At 57.8% G+C, this 23,770-nt stretch overlaps 1 protein-coding gene across 1 annotated transcript; it reads left to right on the top strand.

Annotated features, from left to right (window-relative positions):
- Positions 1-7,330: 7,330 nt before the first annotated feature.
- On the top strand, positions 7,331-17,514 carry NPTX1 (neuronal pentraxin 1). The gene is made up of 5 exons (XM_023651842.2): positions 7,331-7,948; positions 8,231-8,438; positions 10,577-10,821; positions 12,054-12,233; positions 13,032-17,514. Exons 1-5 carry the CDS (start codon positions 7,505-7,507, stop codon positions 13,251-13,253), a joined length of 1,299 nt encoding a protein of 432 aa, XP_023507610.1. The 5' UTR covers positions 7,331-7,504; the 3' UTR covers positions 13,254-17,514.
- Positions 17,515-23,770: the final 6,256 nt, after the last annotated feature.

Here is a 23,770-nt window from a genome sequence, read left to right on the forward strand (position 1 = left end):
TGCCCCCAGTAGGTACCGGAAGAATGTTCGCCAAGTAAATGAATGAATGAACGAACAAGATGGAAACTGAGATGGCCAAACCTCACATTACTGGAATTAGTTGTGCTGCGTAGGCCAAGGCACTAAAACGTAATGAGGCTCGACTGTCTCATCTCCAAAACGGGTGAAATAAAACAGGAGGGTACCACCTCTTTGCAGGTTCCTTACGTGATCAGACAAGGTGATGTGTGTGAAAACACCTGTCAGACTCAGTGGACGAAGGAGCTGATTCGCACTGTGTCCCCTGGTGCAAGGGAAGCCCCCCAGGGGGCCACAGGGACCTCCTGGCGCCTGGCAGCCTGCAGCCTCTGTCCACCGAGGCTTCTCTGTGGCAGCCAGTCCCCAGGGCGGGAGGCTCCAGAGGCGTGCTCCCTGCCCGAAGGAACCCACGCCCCTCGCCTCCCCGGTCTGAGCGATGGCATTCAGGCGCAGACCTTGTAATAACTGGAATCCCTTGCCAACACACACCATTTTTATTCTGAAACACTTTTATGCCTCAACTCATTTTATGTTTCATATGCCCTCCCCTGGCGTTTGGCAGATGGCGAGATTGATGTGCAAGGACGCAGCGGGCTGGCAGCGCCGGCACCCACCGCACCAGCCAGATGCCGTGAGCTTGAGGAGTGAACAAAATGAGTGCAAACTGGGGTTCTCGGGGTGGGGCTCCAAGGCCACTCCAGACCTGGCTTCTGTGTTTACTGTCTTGGTTGTTGGGAGGGCGGGCAAGAAGAGAGTGATAGAAAGCACTTTGAAGTCTGGAGAGCGCCATGCAAATGGTTGAGAGTACTAGTACCCATCGTTGGTGTTGTTCAATGAAGAGATCAGAAATCTGAACAGAACAGTCCTTTGATTTTTGGGGTCCCGGGGCATTTTCCCCTACCGTCTCCTATCCCCGCCTTCTCCCTGGGTGGTCTCCCTACTGACCAGCTGTAACCACCGTCCTGAAGACGCTCCCAGGGCTCCATCAGCCCCCACCTCCCTCCAGACCTCAGACCCCTTCAGCTGGGTTGAGCCCAGGACCAGGCTCATGGGTGCTGTTGGGAGTCTTCTAAGAGGTGGGCTCGGTAACCTGCCCCTCATTGTTTTCATCTCCCCCTGTCAGATGAGCACTTCAAACGAGACTTGTCCCAAGGTGAACTCGTAGTCTCTCCCTCCCTCCGCACCTTCCTCACCACCCCCACTCCAAGCTGGGTGAGTCAGGAGCCTTCCCAGCTTCCTCTCTCCGCTTCCCGCCTCACGCCCGAGTCCTCACCAAGGGCTGACAATCTAATCCCCTCCAATGTTCTCAAATCCGTCTTTCTCTCCCCTGCTCCTGCCATAACCTTCATCGCGTCCCTCATCACTTCCAGCAGCAGCCTCTCCGCCCGTCCTCCTCTGGGACCGTGTTCCCCTCGAGGAAGTGTTCCCGGAAAGAACCTCCTACACGCAGGACGGCGGCCCTGCCTCCTTGCCGACCGGGACCAGGACGAAATCTTGGCTTCTAGCCTGGTGCGCAAGCCCTCCTTCTCACTCTTCACTCCCCCCACACCTCTTCCTGCCTCCTGCTTTGCACCTTACTGTTCAAAGGTGAAAGATGTCCTCTCCCTCCAGGCACGCCCCTCATCACCCCGGCATTGCTCAAGCCGGCCCTCCCTCCCCATTCACTCTTCAAGACCCCTCTCTGGTATCACCTTCTCAGGAGACCTGCCTGACTGCTGAACCCCACCCCCCCACCTGCCCTGACTTGGGGCGTCTCCTGTTCCTGGGGCGCTCACGTGCCCCCCAAAGGTGCGTTGACACCCGTCTAGCCTGCTAGACTGAGTGCTCTCCGAGATGGACAACAGTGTTATATTCATCCCTGGCCCCGGCCCCCAGTCTGGCCTCAGCAGATGCTCTGGAAATATTTGCTGAACTGAGAGCAAACTTTATGAATATTTACACTATACTAAATGCCCACAATTCCACCCGGAGCCAGAAAGCCCTGCTTGGAGAAAAGCAAGACAAGCCTTCTTAAGAAGGGCTCACGTTCGTGTCTACAAACTCACCTATTGGGGTCGGCAAATCATCAGTTGAAGAGCACCTGTTCCCCACCCGGGACCCCAGTGCTGGGCTCAGTCCAGAGGAGGGCAGGCAGGACCGGGAGGGAGACCCCCCCAGGGCTCTGTGCCCAGCCAGACTGGGCCAGGAGCTGCCCCGGCTGGTTCAGAGGAGGGAAGGACTCAGGCCAGAAGGGCTCAGGCTCGCTGTGGGGCCCCCTGGCTGGGAGCAGAGAGTCTGGAGGCCCAGGGGAGCCTAGCTGTCCAAGGCGAATGGCCGCTGCCCCTGCCCGGCCCACCCCACACGGCCGCTGCACGTTTAGTTGTACCTGCACAGAAGACGCGAGTTTGTAAATGCCATGCTGCAGCGGGCTTCTCCAAGGGCGGCAGGTGAGACGCTCCTCAGCCTGGGGCCCACGGGTCTGCCGGGTCTGCCTCCACGACTGGGCATAGGCAGGACGGGCCACCGGCCCTCCTTGGGCCTCCCCTCTGCCACCCAGTCCCGGCCATCCGAGAGCTCTCTCCCATGTGTGGTGGGGGCTCCTGTGCTGGGCAGAGGGAAAGCTAATGAGGAGCAGGAAGGCCAGAACTTGCCCCTCAGCTCTGCCTTCACTGGATGAATGTGTGACCGTGGGCTTCTCTGGGCGTCCCTCGGTTGGTTTCCTCATCTGTGGAGCGAGGACGGTAGCCAGGCTGTGCCTCAAAGGAGGCAAGTGAATGAGCGTGGACAGAGGGCTCTGCAAAGGGACAATGCCTTGTCTGTAAGGTAGGGCTATTACTGCAGGGGTGGCCGAGAAGAGGGCAGAGGGGACAGCTCGGGTGGGATCCACCCCTGTCACACCAGCGTGGGTGAGCGGGACCTGTCAGGAGAGCCACTCCAGGCAGAGGGGGCCTCAGCCCCGTGGGGCTTGCTGCTGCCAGTGCTCCCCACACCCACCCCCTTGGGTCCAGGGTCGTCTCACATGGGGGCACGGCTTGGCTCTGTTCTGAGGGCTCGGCTGCCAGAGGTCCCTGTTGCTTCTCACCTGGTGGGGCCAGAAGCCCATCTCCTCAGCTCCAGGGACAAGCTGTGTGTGCTCCCCTCCCCACACCTTCCGTGAGGTGTGTAACCACATGTAGGAAAGTGCACAAATCACACCCGGACAGCCTGATGGACTGTCGCCCCCACGAAAGCAGCACCCAGATGGAGAAACAGCTTGACCAGCGCTGAGGGGTTGCTGAAAACTGAAACAACACCAAACATGACTTAGACGTGGCAGGAAGTGTGCCCACATTCTGAACCGCCAGCCACCTACCTCACTGCAAAGTGACCTACCAGGCTCGGTGAGATGCCGCTCACCCGTGGGGCCCACAGTGTACCCTCCAGAGCCACATGGCCTTGACCGAGGTGCCCACCGTGTTCCAGAGCCAGATCCAGGAGGACCTGTGCCTTCTCTTCCCAGGCAGGGGTCCCACAGCTTGCCCATCTTGCCCATCTGCTTCCCGACCTCCCCCTGCAGGGGTAGCTATTTCAAAAGGCAGGGTGGATGCTTTCTGGGTGGGCTCAGAGTCAAGCAGTGGGTGGGCCCTGTGCCCCCGTCTAGTGTCTTCTCAGGTCCTCCCAGATCCTCCCAGTTCTTCCCAAATTCTCCCAGATCCTCCCAGTTCCTCTCAGTTTCTCCCAGATCCTCCTGGGTAGTCCCAGATCCTCCCAGGTCCTCCCAGATCCTTTCTGATCCTCCCAGTGCCCTTCTAGATCTTCCCAGATCCTCTCAGTTCCTCCCAGGTCCTCCCAGATCCTCTCAGATCCTCCAAGGTCTTCCCAGATCCTCTTGGGTCCTCTCAGATCCTCCCAGTGCCTCCCTGTGCCCACCCCAAGGGGAGCTGTTTCCTGCTTAGGTGAAGGTTCTAGACCAGCTGTGGCCTTGGCCCTGGAAGAGGACAGGCCCAGGAGACACCACAGGATGAGTGAGGGTCCTGCGCACAGCACCGGGCTCGAGCACATTCCCTGGGTGGGCTTATACTGTCACTGGGTAAAGACCCTCAACCGCCACTGACATCCTCAAAATACTGCCCAACCCACCTGTTTAGCCTTTATGCCACTCACCTTTACCACGCTGGCCACAACCTGGGTGGTTGGGCCACACTTCCCCACCCCACCCATCCTCTTTGCCTTCCCTACACTGAGGGCCCCCCCTACCCCGAGTCTGACCTCTCAAGGCCTCTCCATCCTTTTCCACCAGTGGTGTGCCCAGCTGGCTCGCACCAGCTGTTTGCTACATTTTCAGGAATTTGCAAACTGATTGTTCAACACAGCCACCATTAAAATTTCAATTATACAAACTTACAATTAAATAAATTATATTAACAAAGGTAATGCATACTCAGAACTCAACACCTCCTGACTACTTTTATTACTTTTTACTATTATCTACACATTTGAAGTTATCTACATCTGTTGCATCCATAAGGCGGGAATACCTCCAGGTGCTAGTGTTTTCAACCCTTCCTCCCCACCCCGTCCCAGTTCTGGGGCATGGGACCCAGGCCAGGCCAGGAGAAACCGGTGTCCATATATGACGGCGCCTCTTCATCCCCCAACCTTCTGGCGAGGTAGCTAGGCATCTTGAGGTTCCTCCCCTGAGGGTTTGGGGCAGGGCAGCGCTTCAGTCCTTTCCCCAGCCCGCCCACTCCCAGATACCTCCCCAACAGTGGGGAGGGAGAGGAAGCCCAAACACGACCAGGACTGAATGTCCACCTGCTCAGGGACCTGAGTCCAGGTAAAAGGATTTAAAGAAGACAGAAGGATGCAGGAGTCTAGCCCTCCACCTGTCTGGGCAGAGACCCCGCTTGTCTGGACGAGGGTCCCGTGTGGCGCCTTCTGGCAGACGGAGCGCTCCGCAGAGGTCGCCTGCTGGACCAAAGGGTCCCAGCCTCTTGACTGCCGTCTGCTCCCCTCGGGGCTCCACAGTCGGATCCCGCCGCCCCAGGGCCCCTCCTCCCCTTCTGACACCGTCGATTCCATCCTCTGTGGAGGGGTGGCCTGCTCCTCAGTGCCCAAGAGCCGTGGTGCCAAGCCGCTGAGGTCTCCTCCCCTGGCGGTAAAAGCCCGGGTCCCCGCCTTGCGCGCGGGCAGACCCTCGCCGCTCCTGGGGCACAGGACGCAAGGCGGGGCCAAAGATCCCTGTTCGGTCCACCAGCCTGCGGGGGCCCGGCGGGTCTCCTCTCTCGCACCCACGCGCTCTCTTTGGCGCACCCTCCCTCTCCGCCCCGGATAGCTTCGCCTCCAGAACCCCGCGGGGAATCGCCTCCGACTAGACGCAGCCCTGGGGCGGGAGGGGACCCCCACTGGGTCTCGGGTTGGGAGTTGAAGGCAGAAGCCGTCGCGCCCCTCGCGCAGGTGATTTCTCCGGAGTCGCGTTCTGGCCTGGGGCGCTCGGAGCGCAAGACTGCGTGGGACGCTCGTGGCTAGCCCCCTCCCGCGGTGTGGGGCGGGCCTCGGTGCTCCGTGGTGGGCACGCGAGGCCGTCGGGAGCGGGAACCCCACACACACCACCGGCCGCGGCGCGCGGAGCCCAGGACAATCGCGTGCGGGCCGCGGGGTCCCTCTGGCGCCGGGAAGCGGCGGCCAAAGCACGCGCGGGACGCGGAGGGGCAGCGCCGGCTCGCAGCCTCGGGCTCGGAGAGCGTCCAAGGCTGAGCCGCCCAACGAAAGCAGGCGGCGGGGAGCCCTCGGGCAGAGGGCGGGAGGAGGCCGCGGAGAGGAAAGGGGAGATCATGAGTTCTCAAAAAGGTCTCAACAGAGCTGGCTTCCGCCCCCTCCCGCGCGGTGGGAGCCCAGGCCCCGCCCCCAGGAGCTGCCTATGGGTCCCTCCGGGCTGGGGGCTGCCGGCCGGCCATCGCAGCGCCCAGTCGGAGGCTGCGGAATGAAGGGCTCGGGGTGTGGGTCCGGGGTGTCAGCGGGGCTGCCCTCACCGCGACTCTAGGACACGCGAGCCGGGTCACCGCGAGCCGGACCTCGGGAGTCTTGGCGCCTGTTTCCTCCTCCGTACAGCGGAGCTTGGAATGGGAGACTCCCGAAGCGCCTTTGGCTCTGACGGGCCCGGGCAGGGCAGCGGCTCTGGCTCTGCTCTGGTGTCCCCAAACCGGGCGCCGGAACCCGGACGCGGATCGGGGAGCCGAGCCCCGTGGCGCAGCTGCCCAGAAAACAGGTGTGAATGTGCGTGGGGGTGACCAGAGTAAAGGGCCATCGTGTGGATCTCCGCAGGTGCGACGTGCCCCCCGTCCCAAGGTCCAGGACGCCTCCTCATCTGCCACGCTGCACATGGGGTACAGAAAGCCCAACATGCACACGCGGACACACACACACGCACACACAGACATGGACACCCACGAATGCACCCAGACACGCACCCGGACACACACAGGCGTGCCCTAAGGCCTCAGAGATGGGAAGGCACTCAGGGAGCGCGGAAGGGTCCGCCCGCGGGGCCCGCCTCTCCAGGGGCTTCAAGGAGCGTCCAGCCCGGGCGGCGCCATCTGCCCGGAATCCGGCGGCCCTCTTGGCAGGAAAGGCTCGATCCGCTGGGGTCGCCTCCGAGAAGTGCCCGCTCGCCCCGCCTTCACGGGGTGGGGGCTGTCATTCCCTGGGGATGTTGCCGGGTCCCCAAAGCCCCGGAGCTGGCGTGGGGTAGGGGGGCGCAGGAGAGCCAGGAACGAGGTCATGGGGAAGTCCCCAGAGCTAGGGTGTATAGCGGCTTTTCAACTCCGCACGGACATCTCAGAGACGTCGAGAGGCCCCGCGACCCCCTCTCCTGACTTAGCAGCGCCATGAGGCTCTGTGCCCCCGGCACGCGGGGGTCGACGATTGGGGTCCTTGGAGACCCGGCTGGGCCTCCAACGCCCCCGGCCCGGGCCCCGAGGGTGTTCAGTGCAGCCAAGCGAGTTGAGCTGAATTCCGTCTCTCGGGCCTGTCGTGGCCTCCCACCCGCCCAGACGGAGACCCAAAGGCGATTTGGGGACATCATGCAGGTGGCCCATCCTCGAGCCTGAGGCCGCGACCTGGCCCCCTACCCCGGGAGGGGGCAGGCCGGTGGGGGGATTAGGCGGAAGACGGAGGCTCTGCCAGGGGTGGGGGGAGGGAACAGAAGGAGGCTGCCCCACCGCGCGCCCATGCTCCCCCAGCCGCGCCGCGGGCCCGGGCCGCAGACAATTAAAGCGGGATTCCTCCCCCGCTGACGTCGGCAGCGCCGAGGCCCCTCCCGCGGTGGCATAAAAGGCGCGGGCTCCGCAGCGCAGGCGGCAGTGGGGGCCGGACAGCGCGGCGGTGAGGACTGCGCGGCCGAGCAGCGCGGCGCCCAGAGTGCGGGCCGCCCGCCGAGCCCCAGCCGAGCCCCAGCCGAGCCCCGGCCAAGCCGAGCCCCAGCCGAGCCGAGCCGGGCCCGGAGCGCCCGGTCCCAGCGCCCGCAGCCATGCCGGCCGGCCGCGCCGCGCGCACCTGTGCGCTGCTCGCCCTCTGCCTCCTGGGCAGCGGGGCCCAGGATTTCGGGCCGACGCGCTTCATCTGCACCTCGGTACCCGTGGACGCCGACATGTGCGCCGCGTCCGTGGCCGCCGGCGGCGCCGAGGAGCTCCGGAGCAACGTGCTGCAGCTCCGCGAGACCGTGCTGCAGCAGAAGGAGACCATCCTGAGCCAGAAGGAGACCATCCGCGAGCTGACCACCAAGCTGGGCCGCTGCGAGAGCCAGAGCACGCTGGACGCGGGCGCCGGCGAGGCCCGGACGGGCGGCGGCCGCAAGCAGCCCGGCTCCGGCAAGAACACCATGGGCGACCTGTCCCGGACGCCGGCCGCCGAGACGCTCAGCCAACTCGGGCAAACTTTGCAGTCGCTCAAAACCCGCCTGGAGAACCTTGAGGTCCGCGCGCGCCGCGCTTCCCCTTCGGGCTCTCGCGTCCCTCTGCCCTCCCCCATTACTGGCCCGGCCCGACACCCCTCACCCCCGCCTCGACCCGGCACTCCTGCCCCGCTGGGGCCGCCCCGAGCCTGGCGGGCCCCACGGACGGCCGCTCGCCCGAGCTCCCCGCCAGGCCGCCCCCGCAGTCGCCCTGAGGGGACCGCGCCGCGGGCCTCCTCCCGGCACGGTCCCAGCTCTGCGCGTAACGCTGTGGTTTCCCCCCCCGCCCTTGCACCCCCGCAGCAGTACAGCCGGCTCAATTCCTCCAGCCAGACCAACAGCCTCAAGGATCTGCTGCAGAGCAAGATCGATGACCTGGAGAGGCAGGTGCTGTCTCGGGTGAACACTCTGGAGGAAGGCAAGGGGGGCCCCAAGAACGACACCGAGGAGAGGGTCAAGATCGAGAGCGCCCTGACCTCCCTACACCAGCGGATCAGCGAGCTGGAGAAAGGTAAGGGGCATGGAGGGGAGCATGCTGCCTCCACCCTCTCCGCCAGTGGGACTCTGCCTGGGGTCCTGGCTTCCTGCATAGTTCAGCTCTGGCCCTGAGCGGCTGCAGCTCCTCCACTCCTCTGGCCCCCCCCCCCCCCCCGAATCTGGCCCCAGGTTCTGGGCTTCTAGTCAATGTTCCTGGCTGGGCTGGGCCGTCCTGGGCTCTGGACATCTCAGTGTAAGGGAAGAAGAGGAGGAAGGGATCACCTGGTGTCCTTCGCCCCTGCCCCCAGACACACTCACACTCACAGGATTTTTCCATGTCTGATTTGTTTAATCTTCAGTAACTTTGCACAGTAGCTGTGGCTGGCCCAAGCCCTCCCTGGCTGAAATAGCCTGCCTCTGGCCAGTCCCCATGCCCAGTAGAGAGCAGGGTTCAGGCCTGGGCTGGGTCCTACTGATCCTTGGTAGATTTGGGCTCCTAGCAGGTTTCATCCCAGCTCCTTGGCGCCCCTGGCATCCTCTAGGGACCTCTGGGTTCTCCCCACCCCAACCTGAGCCCCCTGCCCGTGGTTTTCTCTTGCCGGAGCATCTCGTGAGCCCTGTGGTTCCCAGGTTGCCAACTCCTGCGGGCCCCAATCGTGCTGTGGGGTGCACAGATGAGCTCGAGTGGCTCAGCCTGGAAGTCGCAGAAACCAAACAAGGTTGTAAGGCTGGGGGGGGGAGCACCCGGGCTCAGAGCAGGGCCACGTGACCCTTCTCCGACCGCAAAATGTGCCGGATGGATTTAAACAGTGCCATCTTAAGGCGTGTTATGTAACTGAAAAACAGATCAGGGGAAGGAGGGACGGGGGAGGGAAGGAGGGGAGATTGGGGAAATGAAAAACACCCCCTAGAGAGGCCAGGGGCTGGATCTGCTCCAGGAGCCGGGAACTGAGAGCCTGAGGTGGAGGGAGGGAGCGCTGAGGGGGCCAGCCCTGCTCTATTCCTGACACCTGGCTTAGAGGAAGGGGGAGGTTACTGGCCCAGCAGGATGCCTTCTAGAAATAATTCTTGGCCTGAGGGGCTGGTTTAGTGCTGGGCTGGCTGGCAGGCCCCAGTGCACATGGAGGAAGTGCAGCCACCGGCTGGTGGGTGTGTGTGTTCCCCGCTCCCAGCCTGGTGCCCGTTCCCTCTGCTGGGTTGGAATGTTTTCCTGGAGTCAGTCGCACCATGCCCAGGGCCACAGCCACAGTGTCTGTGTGGGTCGGGAGGGGGCAGGTGAGCGTTCCCTGGAGACATTGCTGGCAGGCAATGAACGGGTGCTGCGTCTATGGGGAGGCTGTTGGGCCAGGACCCTGATTTTTCAGGAAACACCCAGGAAGCTTGCCCTGAGAATGAGTGGCACAGTCCTCAAAGCAGTCACCTTGGGGGGCCTCTGGCTTGGGGCATGTTTCCTGCCTCCCTGCTGTCCTGCCCTCTTTGCAGGGCTCCAGACAGATTTTCCAGAAGAGCCTCAGAGGGACGACTTTCCCTCCTGTGGGGGGATAGGATTCTAGAAATAGCCAGAGTCCTCAGGGCTAGTTGGCTGGGTCAGATGAGTGACCAGGGGCTGCAGCGTGTCCTGGCACCGAGGGAAGTGTGACGGGCGCTAGGGGCCTGGTTGTCTTGGGTGAAGAGCCTAGAGAAGAGAGTGGTTCTGAGCACTGTCAGCAGCCAGCATCCTGGAATCAGGTTGGGCCCCCAAAGGGGCTGCTCTCAGGCGAGCTAGCCTCCTTCTGAGTGGGGAGGAGATCGCCTTCCTGGGCGGCCACACCTTCAAGGGACAATTTACAGGATGTGCACTGACCCGTTCCCTACCCACCCACGGCAGAGCCCAGGTGCAGATGCTTACAGCCCACTGCGTCCCTCCCACTCCCATCCCAGCCTCCCCTGGGGCGGCGCCATGTGGGAGCCAGACCAGGGATGCGAGGACCTTGGGTCAGCTTTTTCTGTCCTGGCTCTGTGCCCTGGGACAAGGTACTTGGCCTGGCTGAGCGTCCCTCTCAGCATCTATGGAATGGAGATGGACTCTGCTCTGTCTGTGTGACAGAGCTTGGTGGGGGCTGAATGGGCTTCAGACAGGGGCAAGGGCTTCACAGAGGTGCGGATGTCAGGGCTGTGTCCTGTCCTCCCCAGGTCAGAAAGACAACCGCCCTGGAGACAAGTTCCAGCTCACATTCCCGTTACGGACCAACTACATGTACGCCAAGGTGAAGAAGAGCCTGCCGGAGATGTATGCCTTCACCGTGTGCATGTGGCTCAAGTCCAGCGCTGCGCCGGGGGTGGGCACGCCCTTCTCCTATGCTGTGCCCGGCCAGGCCAACGAACTGGTCCTCATCGAGTGGGGCAACAACCCCATGGAGATCCTCATCAACGACAAGGTAGAGCCCCCACCCATCTGGGCTTGCAGGATGGCTGGGTGAGGCCCCCCTGGGGCCCCAGTCCATGTAGGCTGCTGGGGCAGGTCTGCGGTGGCATGGGACACACGGCCTCGGATGCTGCTGTGGCCCCCCGGAAGAGCACCTGCCAGGCAGGACTAAGGGACGTGGAGGGTGAAGACCAGGAGAAATGGGGAGGGGCATCCTTCCCACACAGGGGCCTCCCGGGGTGGGGGACAGAGAAAGGCGGTCTCATCTGGGGCCAATCCATCCGGCAGATCAAACCCGGACCCCTCCTCCCCCACTGGCCTGGGAACTGGCTTTGCTCCTCCGTATTTGGGGGACCACACAGGCCCTGGGATGGTAAAGGTGCCCCTAGAGATTCTTCATGCGTCCATATCTATCCTGCTTGACCCCTATCCCTGGGACGAGGCCAGATCCAAGTGACCCTTTGGGGAAGGACAGCCTTTTCCCTCCAGGGAACCCTTCTCCACTTGGCCCTCCATCAGCCGTGGATTAGCTGCCAGCTTTCAGACTCCCTCGTCTCTATGCCAGCGTTGGTAGTAAATGTCTAAAACTTGGGCTGGGAATCCGGTTCCAAGCCCTTGCTCTTGATGACTTGCCCAGAAAATGTTGTGCCTTTCTGGGTTTCATTTTGCCCGGGGTAAAAGGGTGTGAGGGTTCTTTTGTCTGCTGCACCATCCACCCTGCCTGGAATATGAGAGGGTGGGTGAAAGCCCAGGTCCGAGGCTGGTCTGAGCTTTAAAAGGCATGGTGCCATCTTCCCGGGTGTCTCTCAGATTCTCTGCAAAGACCAGGCCGTTGTAGACCCAGAGGATCTGGCAATGAGAGATGGGGTGTTGGAGGAGAGAGACGAGGCCAGAAGGCAGCAGAGAAGTGCAACCCTAGGGATGGCTCCCTCCATCCCAGAGCCTGTTTTGTTGAGCAGCAAAGAGGGAGGAGGGCGAGTAGGAGGGAGGAGATGGTGCATTCAGATCGATCTTAAGGGCCTCCTTGACAAAGCGTCACATTTCCTGTGTGACCCACCAATGGATGGGGCAACAGATGATAAAGTCCTGAGGGGCAGGGCTGCGAGAATTCAATAATGGCTCTTGATATTTATTTTGAATGTGGCGATAGGAAGAATAGCAGCTGAGCAATTAACTAGTGGTGATCATCCATCCTGAGCTGTGCCCTTGTACCCATCCTGTCCTGCGCATCATTCTCCTTCCCAGGTGGCCAAACTGCCCTTTGTCATCAATGATGGGAAGTGGCACCACATCTGTATCACCTGGACCACCCGGGATGGGGTCTGGGAAGCCTACCAGGATGGCACCCAAGGTGGCAATGGCGAGAACCTGGCACCCTATCATCCCATCAAGCCACAAGGCGTGCTGGTGCTGGGCCAGGAGCAGGTACTGGCCATGGGGGCGGCAAGCGGGGAGGCCAGCTGTGGGGGAAGGAGCTCCAGAACCAGAGACCAGGCAGGAGGAAGGAGAGTTGGGGGATTGGGAGGGAGGGGGAGCGAGGAGGGAGTGGAGAGGGAGGTGGTCTCCCCTGATGAGCGACTGAGGGAAACAAGTTATGCAGCAGTTTGGGTGGAGTCCCTGCTCTGAGTGGGCCTATTCAGGAAATGCTGGCAGGAGGGGTCTTTGGTCTCAGTGCTTTCGATCCTGACAGCAACACTTTGTTTGGCATGGGAAGGCCAATTCGGCCTTTAGTGATGCATAATTTACTTCCTGGAAGTGGTTTGTTTCCCATTGGGCACCTGGGAGGGAGATGCAGGCAGGAGAGTCCCAGGTCTTCTGTTCCCATTGGGTGGCTGTTGCTGGCAGAGAGTGACATCTGAGTTCCTTGACTAGAAGTGGGGAAAGTGGGAGAGGCTCCCCCAAAGCCATGCTCCCATGGTTGTCTATGGCCCCAGCTGACCCCTCCCTCACTGGCCGAGGGACCGGCTGCAGGAGAGGCAGAGTCCAGCTGCCTCCAGGAGAAGCTCTATGTCCAGGGCAGAGGTGGCTAACATCATCCTTTTTCCTGGGTCCTTCATGGGGGGAACTGATGCATAGGTGAAGACCCAGAGACAAGGGACAAAATGGTTCCTAGAGGTGGATATGAGAGCCCCTGATGGAGGAGACACAGAGACTTGCTCCCTGGGGATGCCCCCCCCCCCCACCATGACCTCCTCCACCCTCATCCTCTGCTTTTCTCTGAAGGACACTCTGGGTGGTGGATTTGATGCCACTCAAGCATTCGTGGGTGAGCTCGCCCATTTCAACATCTGGGACCGCAAGCTGACACCTGGGGAGGTCTACAACCTGGCCACCTGCAGCACCAAGGCCCTTTCTGGCAACGTCATCGCCTGGTCTGAGTCCCACATTGAGATCTACGGCGGAGCCACCAAGTGGACATTCGAAGCCTGTCGCCAGATCAACTGAGGCTCCAGGCCTGGCTGAGCCTCCCGGCCGTCAGCCCCCGGCCCCCGCCCACCTCCCCCTGCTTGTGCAGTGATGATCGTCGTCTCTTCTCTCCCTTTCCCCAGGAATGACTCAAGGCCGTCGCCCTCGCACACGTGCACACGCACACGCATACGCACACAGCCTGGTTTTGTCCTCATGCACAGAAGCAGGCCCGGCTCCCATCTGTCCCTGAGGAGGTCCCACTTCTCACTAGGAGCCCCATGCTGCTTCTCAGGCATGGCCCGTCACCGCTAATGCAGGCGGCTGCAACATTTTGAACAATGCAGAAGTAGGTGAGAGGACTTGTGTGTGTGTGTGTGTGTGTGTGTGTGTGTGTGTGTGTGTCTCTGAGTGTGTGTCTCAGGGGGAGGCCTTTTCTTTTAGGATGAGGTATTTCATTTCCTTCTTTCTTTGTGGCTTTGGGAAATCTCACGACTGGTCGAATATCTGTATCTGCCAACTTTGTTAGCTGCCTGTGTGCCTTGGGGCTGGTGCAACTTCTTCAGCAACGCATTTGTCTTTGTTTGCAAACCTTTTCCAGAGTGACATGTCTCTGCTACGGTCATGCGTCTCTTAATGACGGCGATATGTGCTGAGATGCGCCATTAGGCAATATCGTCGTCGTGTGAACATCATAGTGTGCACTTACACAAACCTAGATGGTATAGCCTATGACACACCTAGGCTCTATGGTACTAATCTTATGGGACCATCGTTGTATATGCTGTTTGTCGTTGACTGAAACGTCATTATGTGGCGCATGACTGTGTTGATAAAATAAATGCTTTTTAGCAGTTTGTTCAAGGCTGGGCAAACCTCTCCACAGAGAATTTCTATTTTGTAATAGAAGTGAATTCTCTCTGACCAGTCGAAGGCAGACAGTGTCCTGGGATGGCACCATGTGCTCAGAGGGGGCAGAGGAGGTGGGGCTGGCCTCAGGACAGGGCAATTCCCCCATCCCCTGCCTGTGCCCAGCCAGGGGCATCTGAGGGCAGCACTGGACCCCAGAGGCTGGCCTGAATGCCCAGCTTGGCTGGCTCTGGCCCAGGATCTCGTCTCTGCCCCTCAGCCTCCCACCTCCTCGCACCTCTCCTCCCTTTCAGTCTCTGACTGGTCCTGCCACCACACCAGTGCCCCTGTGAAAGGAGCATCACACTCACAGCCTAGGAAGCCCAGACCCCAGGTCCCTCTCCTTTTGCCTCTGGCAGTGGGAGACCAGAGGCTTCAGTGGGTCGGCTCAAGAGAGGAGATTTTAGACAAGGAAGCCCATACTCTGATTAAGACCTATCCACACAGGGCCAGTGAGACTTGCACCTGACCAGTTGATGGGAAGGTCCGTGCTAATTCTGACAGCCATATTCTCCCACACACCTGGGCCAGGTGAGTTGGCTCAGCAAGTCCTCCCAGGGGCCAGGGCCTTTGGAGACCCCTCATGTGGAGCTGGGCATGGCCAGGCTGGGCCTGAAAGCCACTCCCCCATCTGACAGGGCTCCTGTCCTGCAGCAGCCCCAGCCTGTCACCAGCTGGTGACACTGAGACCTGACCAGTGTCCTGAAGCTTTGACGTTTTTTTTCTTCATGTAAAGTAACCATGTACATTCCCTTCTAGTCCTTCTGAGGCGGGGAGAAAAGTGTGTGTGTGTGTGTGTGTACGTGTGTGTATCTGTGTGTGTGCATGTGTGCTGAGTGAGAGAGAGGAGGCGTGCTGAGACGGATCATACCCAGAGGAGGGGGATCTCCCTCTTTGTCGCACCATCTGGGGGTCGAAAGCCCTGAGGGCACCCTGGGCTTTGTCACCAGGAGTCTAATTAGCAAAAGGCTGACGAGTCTTTCTAGAAATTCCACTGCACTGCCTGACTCATCTACAGCTGCAGACATTTCTTCAGGAGAAGCAGGTGCTTCCATCTTCTGTTCCTTCCAGGGGCACCTGTCTCCTTAAACGCAGGTCCATGTTGTATTGGAAACCTAGTGCATCTGTGTGTGTCTGTGTTGGTGTCTGTGTCGGTGTCCATGTGGGTGTCTGCACGGTACCCAGTCGCCGTTCTGCAATGCCTCCCTCTCGTTCAGAGGGTGTGGTCCAGGCGCCGCGCTGTGTGTTGTGGTTCAACAGTGGCTTTTTCTGAGACCATTGTGCTTTGTCAGAGCCCGTCGGGTTGTGGCATCTTTGGATCTGCAGGAATCTTCTCTGTTTGCATGTTCCTTGGGGTGGCGTGTCCCTTGCTCCCTCAGTTCGATGTGTGTTCCCCTGCCTGCATGGACTTCTCTGGTTCTGTGTTGTGTGCCAAGTGCCACTCATTGTTCTGTGACTATGTAGCCACTGAAAATGGCTGGGAAAACAAGTGTCGGAGGAGGTCAAGAGAGAGAGATCAATTTCCCTCTCCCCCTCCCCACTCCCTAAACACACCAAGAAGTATTTTTAACGTGTAGGTTGAGAACAAGCCTAAACAACACCCATGATTGGGAGAGAGCGAGAGCTTGGAGTCACCCCTCCACACCAGATCGGCCCCACCCCTCACTTCAGCCATCTTGGAGCTGTTGCGTAGGCAAGGCCCACAGCGTGCTAGGTGCTCTCCTGTCAGCACCTCCCACCAGCCCCTGCCGACCTACCGGACCCCAGACCACCTTCTGCCCAGCGCGGGCGCGGTGGGAGCTGTCCGTTCAGGACCACAAGCCATCCTCTGCCCTGACTAGAGATGGGCAGAGCATATCCCAGATGCTTATGCCTGTGTCCCTTCCGCCTCCCGACCCATTCACCTTCCTCACTCCCTCCCCTGATGCACCCATGTGCCAGGGGCAGAAGCTGACATTTAGCTCCCCCCTCTGCCCCTAACTGGAGCCTGTGCCAAGCCCCTCGACTCCCTCACTGTGTTAACACTTGGCACTTTGCTGGCCCCGAGAAAGGTAGATGACACAGCCACAAATCGAATCCACATAGTTTCCATCTTCTCCTTAATCTGATTGATGTTCCCTCTTGCACTGAATAATACATGCCTATCTCAGGTAAGCCATTTTATAAAACAAGAAGATAAAAAAGCGCTGTCTCGACAGTGTTTGCTTTGCCGAGCTGGTGTCCCACAGCTCCCTGGGCGTCTTGAGGTGGGAGAGCTGCCGACAGGCTCTCCGGGCCCTCGGGGGCTTAGATCCCACTTGAATTGTAAGCCTTCTTGCTTTTGATAACACAGTATTATTTCTCTTACTGTAGAAGAAAAAGTTTATTACCAAACAAGAGTATTTTTATGAAAGAAAAGGACAAACCTATAAATTAACTCAACCTATATCTCCCTTGAAAATACTTTCAGGCTCCACCAAAACATAGGACTCAAAGCTTGTATTTTGGAAGAAAGAGACACATTTTGTATGCTTTCTTTTCCTTTTGTAGATTCCCAGTTTGTTTTCTAAGACTGCAAAGATCACTTTGTCACCAGCCCTGGGACCTGAGACCAAGGGGGTGTCTTGTGGGCAGTGAAGGGGAGGGGAGAGGCTGGCATGAGGTTCCCAGTCATTCCAATGAGCTCCAAAGAGGGGCCACCTGTTCTCAAAGGCGTATTGGGGACCAGGATGTAAGCTTGGTCATTGGCGGTGGACCTTTTGTCTCGGAGCTGACTTGTTAAGTGGAACGCGTTGAGGACTTGATTATCAGTTCCAACTCTGGTAGAAGAAACTAGGGTTACGTATTATTAACATTAAGAGAATAGAATCCTTTGTAATCTTATGGCAACCAAAATGTGGCTTGAAGCAGCCATGGTTTCATCTCTTAAAACACAATGTATAAATTTATTCAACGAATGACAGGAAATGTATTGCTTCCCTGCACAGGGGACTGAAGTGCAATTTGCTGAAGGGGAACAAGTCATTGAGGAGAAACAAAGCCCAATACTTCAAGTCCCAATTTTGTCTTATTTGCCAAAAGAAAAGAAAAGAGAAAAACACAACAACCACAAACCAACCCCCCTATGGTTGATATTGTTATAATGTATATACTGTATAATATGAAAGAAAATCGACGTATCTTACTTTTTCATTATTTGCTAACCAAAGCTGTACATTTTTCATATGATCTGCAGCCTTTTGGGTATCAAATGGGTCAAAACCATGGGACCTGCCACCTCCCATCAGCAATTCTGGAAATGCACTATTTCTACTGGTATTCTTGCTTTCTTTTTTTTTAATTTTCATTTTCTTGCTGAAACAACATGAATTGTTGAGTTTATTTTTACACAGTAAAGAGTGAAGAAAGACTAGTCTCCTTCCAATGTCTCTTCTTTTCTCAAGCTTGCACCTGCCATCTCCACCTGCTGGCCCATCCCGGGGGACCTCCCAGGGGACCCTCACCTGCAGGGAGATGCGTGCCTTGCATTTGCATTGCACTGTGCCTCAACCATCCCGCAGCCCTCCGGTGACACTGGGAGTGACATTGGGACATCAGGGGCGGGGACCTTTCCAATTCACATGATGCAGCTGACACAGAGGCAAAGAGAGGCAAAGTGATTTCCCAACTCAGCAAGGCTCTGCCGAGCTTGGGGTGCAGAGTAGCTCCCCGTTCCTCACCTCGTCTACAGCCCCGCTCCCTCCTGGGTGAGTAAACTGCCCCACAGCATAGCTGGGCACAAATTCCAGGCAGCCTGGGCTTGTTCTTCCCAAAATTCCTGCTCTATTCTCCTTTGCCACATCCCCGCTGACCAGTCCTTGGCAAAGCCTGGTTACCTCCCCTCCTCTGGGCCCCAGGCCCCTTCCCTGCACCCAAGTATGAGAGCATCCCCTGATTCAACTAACCAGGGAAATAGGTGGCATGGGAAGCCTGGGTGCTGGAAAGAACTTACTCCCCAGGTCCCTCGCGGACCAAGCTAGACTGGATGGACATAGAGCTTGTGAGCTGCTCCCTTCCAAGGGATGAAATGACCAGGAGCCAAAATAGCCCACCTGGTTGATTGATCTCCCCTCCCCCAACACACACACACACTCACATGCACACACAATGGGTTAGCAAAAGGGACCAGTCCCTCTGGCTTCTGCTGCCACTGCAGTGTGTCTGCACTCTTGGCCTTGACCACAGACCTCCTGCACGATGCAATGGTGCTCCCTGTCCAGGACTCAGGAGCTGGGGTGTCAGTGAGCCACCCATTGCCTGGGGTGGTACAGAGGGAGGCGGTGAGGCCCCAAAGCAAGGCAGGCAATTCTCCCTGTTTCCTCTGCAGGAGAAGCCTCAGTGGGGAGAGAGAAGCCCCTACCTGGTTGGAGGCCCTTGACCTGTTCTCTCCACAGTTGCCTTTAGTGGGCAATGTCCTACGAGCTGCGTGGTCATGGCTGGGCCCAGGGCTGTGCCCAATTCCAGCAGCTCCAGCCAACACGCCACCTCTTTGCCTCCCACTCAAAAAGTATATAGTTATACCTGTAATGACATCACTCCTGCATTTCTAATTTCTACGGAAGAGTTCATTCAAAAACTTGGGTATTTTAACTATCATTGAAAACAAATTGCTTTCCACACTTCTCACACCTGATCCTGGCACATCAATGAATGCCTTCAGGGGGCCGTGGAGCTGAGAACAGCAGCTCAGAAGGAAGCTGCCAGGTCATGCAGCTGAGCTGGCTCATGTGGGAGTCTGGGCAGAGGGACACAGGCTCAGGATTTCAAAGCTGGAGAGTATCTTGGAAGTCATAGAATCCAACAGCCCATTGGATGCACGAAACTGTTTTCAGCTTGCACACTTCTGGTGATGGGGAACTCACTACTCCATCGAGACAGTCTGTCCCACTTTCAGACAGGTATATCAGGGAGTTTTCTTTCACATTCTTACCTTTTATATTATGCTCAATTCCATATATTGAGCTGCTGCTTCCACTCATCTGTCTACGCACACGAAGACAGCCACCATGTCCCCTGAGTCTTCACCACCTCTGCCCCTTAGCCATCAAACCACACTGTGCAAGGGGCTGCCTGTCTGACTGTGGCTTTTTCTAGCTCTGTCCTTGAGGAGGCAGAGATGCTATGTCCGAGACCTGTAGGACGTCCAGGCTGGGAGAACCTTGAGGGTCATCTAGTCCAAATCCTCCACTTCTCAGATGAGGGCCTCAAGGCCCAGAGAGGCTGTGTGGCTTCTTCAAAGTCACACAGCTTGTCTCTGCCAGGGCCTAGGGCCTGTATCGGAACCCAGGATTCCTGACTCCCAGCGCTGTGCTCTCACTTGGCCTGGCTAACCAACCGTGTCCTCAGCTTTGGACGCTGCCCCTCACACCCCCACAGGCCGTCCCATGGACCATTCCTTCCCGAGGCACCAAAAACCCAAGAGGAGCTGGGAGACATTGCGTGGGTTGGGGATGGGCTCTGCCTGAGGTTGGGCCGTGGGACATCCCAGCTGCAGCCCTGGACTCCGATGACCCCCAGGGATCCGGTCAGCGTCAGGCATCTCGGAAGGCCTCAGAGGCCAGTGCTCAGCTCCTGGCATTCTGAGAGCTACTTCCCCCTGCCTCCCACCGCCACCCTGGACCCAGGGGCTCAGCCTTCATGTTTCTCCTGCACCACCCAGCAGACCCACTCGAGGGCTTGTCCAACTCCCCCCCACACACCCCAAATGCCCCCAAGGGGCAGCAGAGGAGGAGAGACCAACCCCTGGAAGGTCTGGGGAGGAGGTTTGAAGTCGCCCACTGCAAGTACAAGATCCCTTTGAAGTACTGCATTTGGTCTTACACTGTGATGCAAATCTGCATTCTCCTCCATATCAGCTCTCCCCTCTGTCCCCACCCGGGGCTTTGCTGCTCTGGGAAGCTGGGGCTTGTGTATGGCATTGTGCTCAGCCATGGGCCCCAAGGGTGGGAGCTGTGCTGGCGAAGGAGTCCCGGCTTGCTCTATCTACTGTGCCCGCTCCCTACAGGCACCCGGGGTGTGGGCGCGTGCCCAGAAGCCCCCTCTCTGTGGATCTCCGAGGAGCACACAAGCTCCTTGGGCTCTGAGGACTTCCCTGCTCACTGGAACCAGAAAACACACAGAAGAGGAGAACACGGTGGCTGTGGGGAAGTGACAGAGGTTCTAGAACTCTTTGGAAGCCTGGCGGTTCTGAGCTCAGGGTAGGCCTCTTCCCAGGAACCAGAAACCTGTTGGAAGGTGCTGGAAGGCTCCCTGCTTCCTGCCTGGTGCTCAAAGTGCTTGGCGCAGGCAGCACGGGGCCCTCTGTGGGGTGGAGTCAGCCGCACTGCCACCTCAACACCTACAGAACAGCCCCTTGGTCTCCGCACAAGAAGTCGATTCCCCAGGGCCAGCCCCTGGTGCCCACCTGGGCTTGGGCCCACCGTCGGGCTCAGCTGGTGCCCCAGGCCCCCTGGAGTTCTCCAAGCTCCACCTCTGGAGGGCCTGGCGATGCTGCCACCCTCGGGGGCCATGTAACACTTGCACTAGGCATCGCTCTGTGCTTAACGTGCTAATAGACTCTCTCACTTCATCCCAGCGGCCACCTGATGACCAATTTAGCAGAAGAGGAGCTGGCAGAGACCGCGTGAGCAGCTGAGCCCCTGAGCGGCAGAGCCGGCGTTCGGTGCCTGCACTAGCCGTCGGGTTCAGAGTTCATCTGCAGAGGTGAGCCGCTGGCCAACTGCCACCGCACTAAGGACCCGGTCCCAATCAGAGCTCTCGATTCTCTGCCCAGACCTGCTCTTCCCCTGCCCTTTGCTGCTCTGTCATCCTTGACCCTTCAGGTTTTCATACACCCTTGTGCAAAGCACAAGTAAGTCCCTCTGCCCCCCCGCTTGCCCAGATGCCCTCCTCATGGGGACAGAACGTCCCTCCTCTCCTGATGTTTGTTCGTAGAAATTGTTTCTAACAGTCTGATCCTTAAAAAACCAGAAAATCACTTCATCTCCCCGTTTCTCCAAAAAGAACACTTGCATTTCCTGAGACTCACGTGGTCACTCAAGGAAGTGGATAGTGGTCTCCTCAGGCCTCGGTGTCCCCCTGGCACAGAGAGACAGTGTAGGACAAGATGGTCTCTGCAGTCCCTCTGGGTTCTCCTGGGCGCCTAAGGACCGGCCTCCCCAGTCCATGGGTACCAGTGGGGTCCCTCTGCACAGGACACCCGCCGCCCCCAGCCCCAAGCCCCCTGCTCAAACACAGCCCTGGCCCCACCCCTCACGTGCACCCTACCCCACCGTCAGTCTGGCAGCCATGGGATATGCCCACAGCAGACTTTTCCACAATGTTGACTGTCCTCTGGGGTCCCCATTGCCCTTCCTCAAAACTTCAGGCCAGACTTTGGCCCTCTTGACCACACATGAGTTTGTATTTCTGATCCTTGGTGGTGGGCCTAGGTCAAATTTTCTCCCTAGAAATTTCTTAGCCACCATGTAAGTCAGAGTGCACACAGGTACTGGGGGCGGGGCCCACACCTCGCAGGTCTGGAGCGCCGGACCTCCTGCCACGACACATGCACGCACGCATCCCTGAAGTCCAGGATGATCTGGACTTCAGCGTCTCCCATTGGGAAGGGTGCAGGGCACAGGGGCAGAGAAGGGTGTTGAGGAAATGAAAAGACATGACCAGGCCCTTAGGAACACATTCATTCATTCAATCATTCATTCATCGAGGACATATTTCTGAGCACCTCCCATAAGCAAACAACTGGGCCAGGTGCCCAGTTGGTGGCCTGCCTGGCAGAGGAGGGGCCCGTCTTTGGAGGGTTCCTGGCCAGCCGCAGGGCGTAGAAGCAAGACAAACGGCGGGAAAGGTGGGGGAGGGTGGGGGAGGGCGGGAGGGCGGGAGTGAGTTTGCGAGCTTCTGTGCCTGCAAGACATTGCCAAGGAAGCCGTCTGTCCCCCGTTAGATTCTATGCTTCTCAATTCAGGCCAAGGTGGGGGTCCATCTGCTAAAGTGGGCACAGAGAAAACATTTTTGCTGTGCAGAAAATTGGCTTCCGAGGGGAGGCTGTGCGCTCAGCACAGAATCAGCTTGCAGAGGAGCTGCCGCAGGCGCTGGGCAGGGCTGGGCACAGGGAGGGAGGCGCCGGCTGGGCTGGGGGCCACCGTGGGCTGGAGAGATCCTCCTGTGCTCCCAGCCCACCCTTCCTAGGCTCCAGGCCAGACCTCCCAGTGTCTCCGGTGCATCGAGCCCCTTCCTAAAACTTAGGGGCCTTTGCATGGGGGCTGCAGGGGGGCCACTGCCCCCGCCTTTTAACAGCTTTATTGAGACGTAATTCCCCATATTATACAATTCACCCATTTAAAGTGTACAATTCAATGGCTTTTGGTATATTATATAACTAATTTTTAAAAATTGTGGTAAATATATATAACACAAAATTTACCATTTTAATCGTTTTTAAGTGTACAATTCAGTAGCATTAATTACATTCACAATATTATACAACCATAGCCACTCTCTATTTCCAAAACTGTTCCGTCAACCCGAAGAGAAACTGTCTCCATTAGACACTAACTCCCTGTTCCCCTCCCCCAGCCCCTGGTAATCTTGAAGCTACTTTCTGGCCCTGGGAATTTGCCTAATCTAGGAGCCTCATGTAAGTGGAATCAGACAATATGTGACCTTTTGTGGCTGGCATCTTTCACCGAGCATGATGTTTGTAAGCTTCATTCATGTTGCAGCACGTGTCAGAACGTCCTTCCTTTTCGTGGCCGAATAGTATTCCACTGTGAGGACAGACTGCGCGTTGTTTACCCATTCATCTGTTGATGGACACTGGAGTTGTTTCCACTTTGGGTGATTGTGAAGAGTGCTGCTAAGAACATGGGCGTACAAGCATCTATTTCAGTCCCTGCTTTCAATGATTTGGGTATATACCTAGGAGTGGAATCATATGGTAATTCTATGTTTAGCTTTCTGAGAAACTGCCAAACTGTTTTCTCTAGTGGCTGCACCATTTTACATTCCTACCAGCAATGTACTAGGGTTCCAATTTCTCCACCAACAGTTGTTATTTCTGGTTGTTGTTGGGTTTTTTTCCGATAGCAACCACCCTAATGGGGGTGAGGTGGTAGCTCATTGTGGTTTTGATTTGCATTCCCTGCAATGATTGGTGACAGTGTGTGAAATCACACAATATTAGTGATAGAGTGATTTTCATGTGCTTGTTGGCCACTTACGTATCTTCTTTTGAGAAATATCTATTCAAATCCTTTGCCTGTTTCTAAATCAGGTAGCTGGGTTTTTTTGTTGTTGAGTTGCAGTTCTTTATATATTCTGGATATTAATCCCTTATCAGATGTATGACTTGTGGATACTTTCTCCCATTCTGTGGGCTCTCTTTTCAGTTTCTCTGTAGTACCTTTTGATGCACAAAAGTTTTTAATTTTGATGAAGTCCAACTTATCTATTTTTTCTTTTATTGCCTGTGCTTTTGCTGTCATATCCAAGAAATAATTTACATGACTAAATCCTACTCACCCTGGCTGTCCCCCGCCCCCCAGTGTAAATTTGTCCTCCTTGTTATTCTGTCTCGTTGCAGCCGTGTTCCCTTCTCGGTGCGGGCCTCATGCGGTCGGTCTGCACAGCTC

This window comes from Equus caballus, chromosome 11 (assembly GCF_041296265.1).
Source record: "Equus caballus isolate H_3958 breed thoroughbred chromosome 11, TB-T2T, whole genome shotgun sequence".
NCBI classification, from domain to species: domain Eukaryota; kingdom Metazoa; phylum Chordata; class Mammalia; order Perissodactyla; family Equidae; genus Equus; species Equus caballus.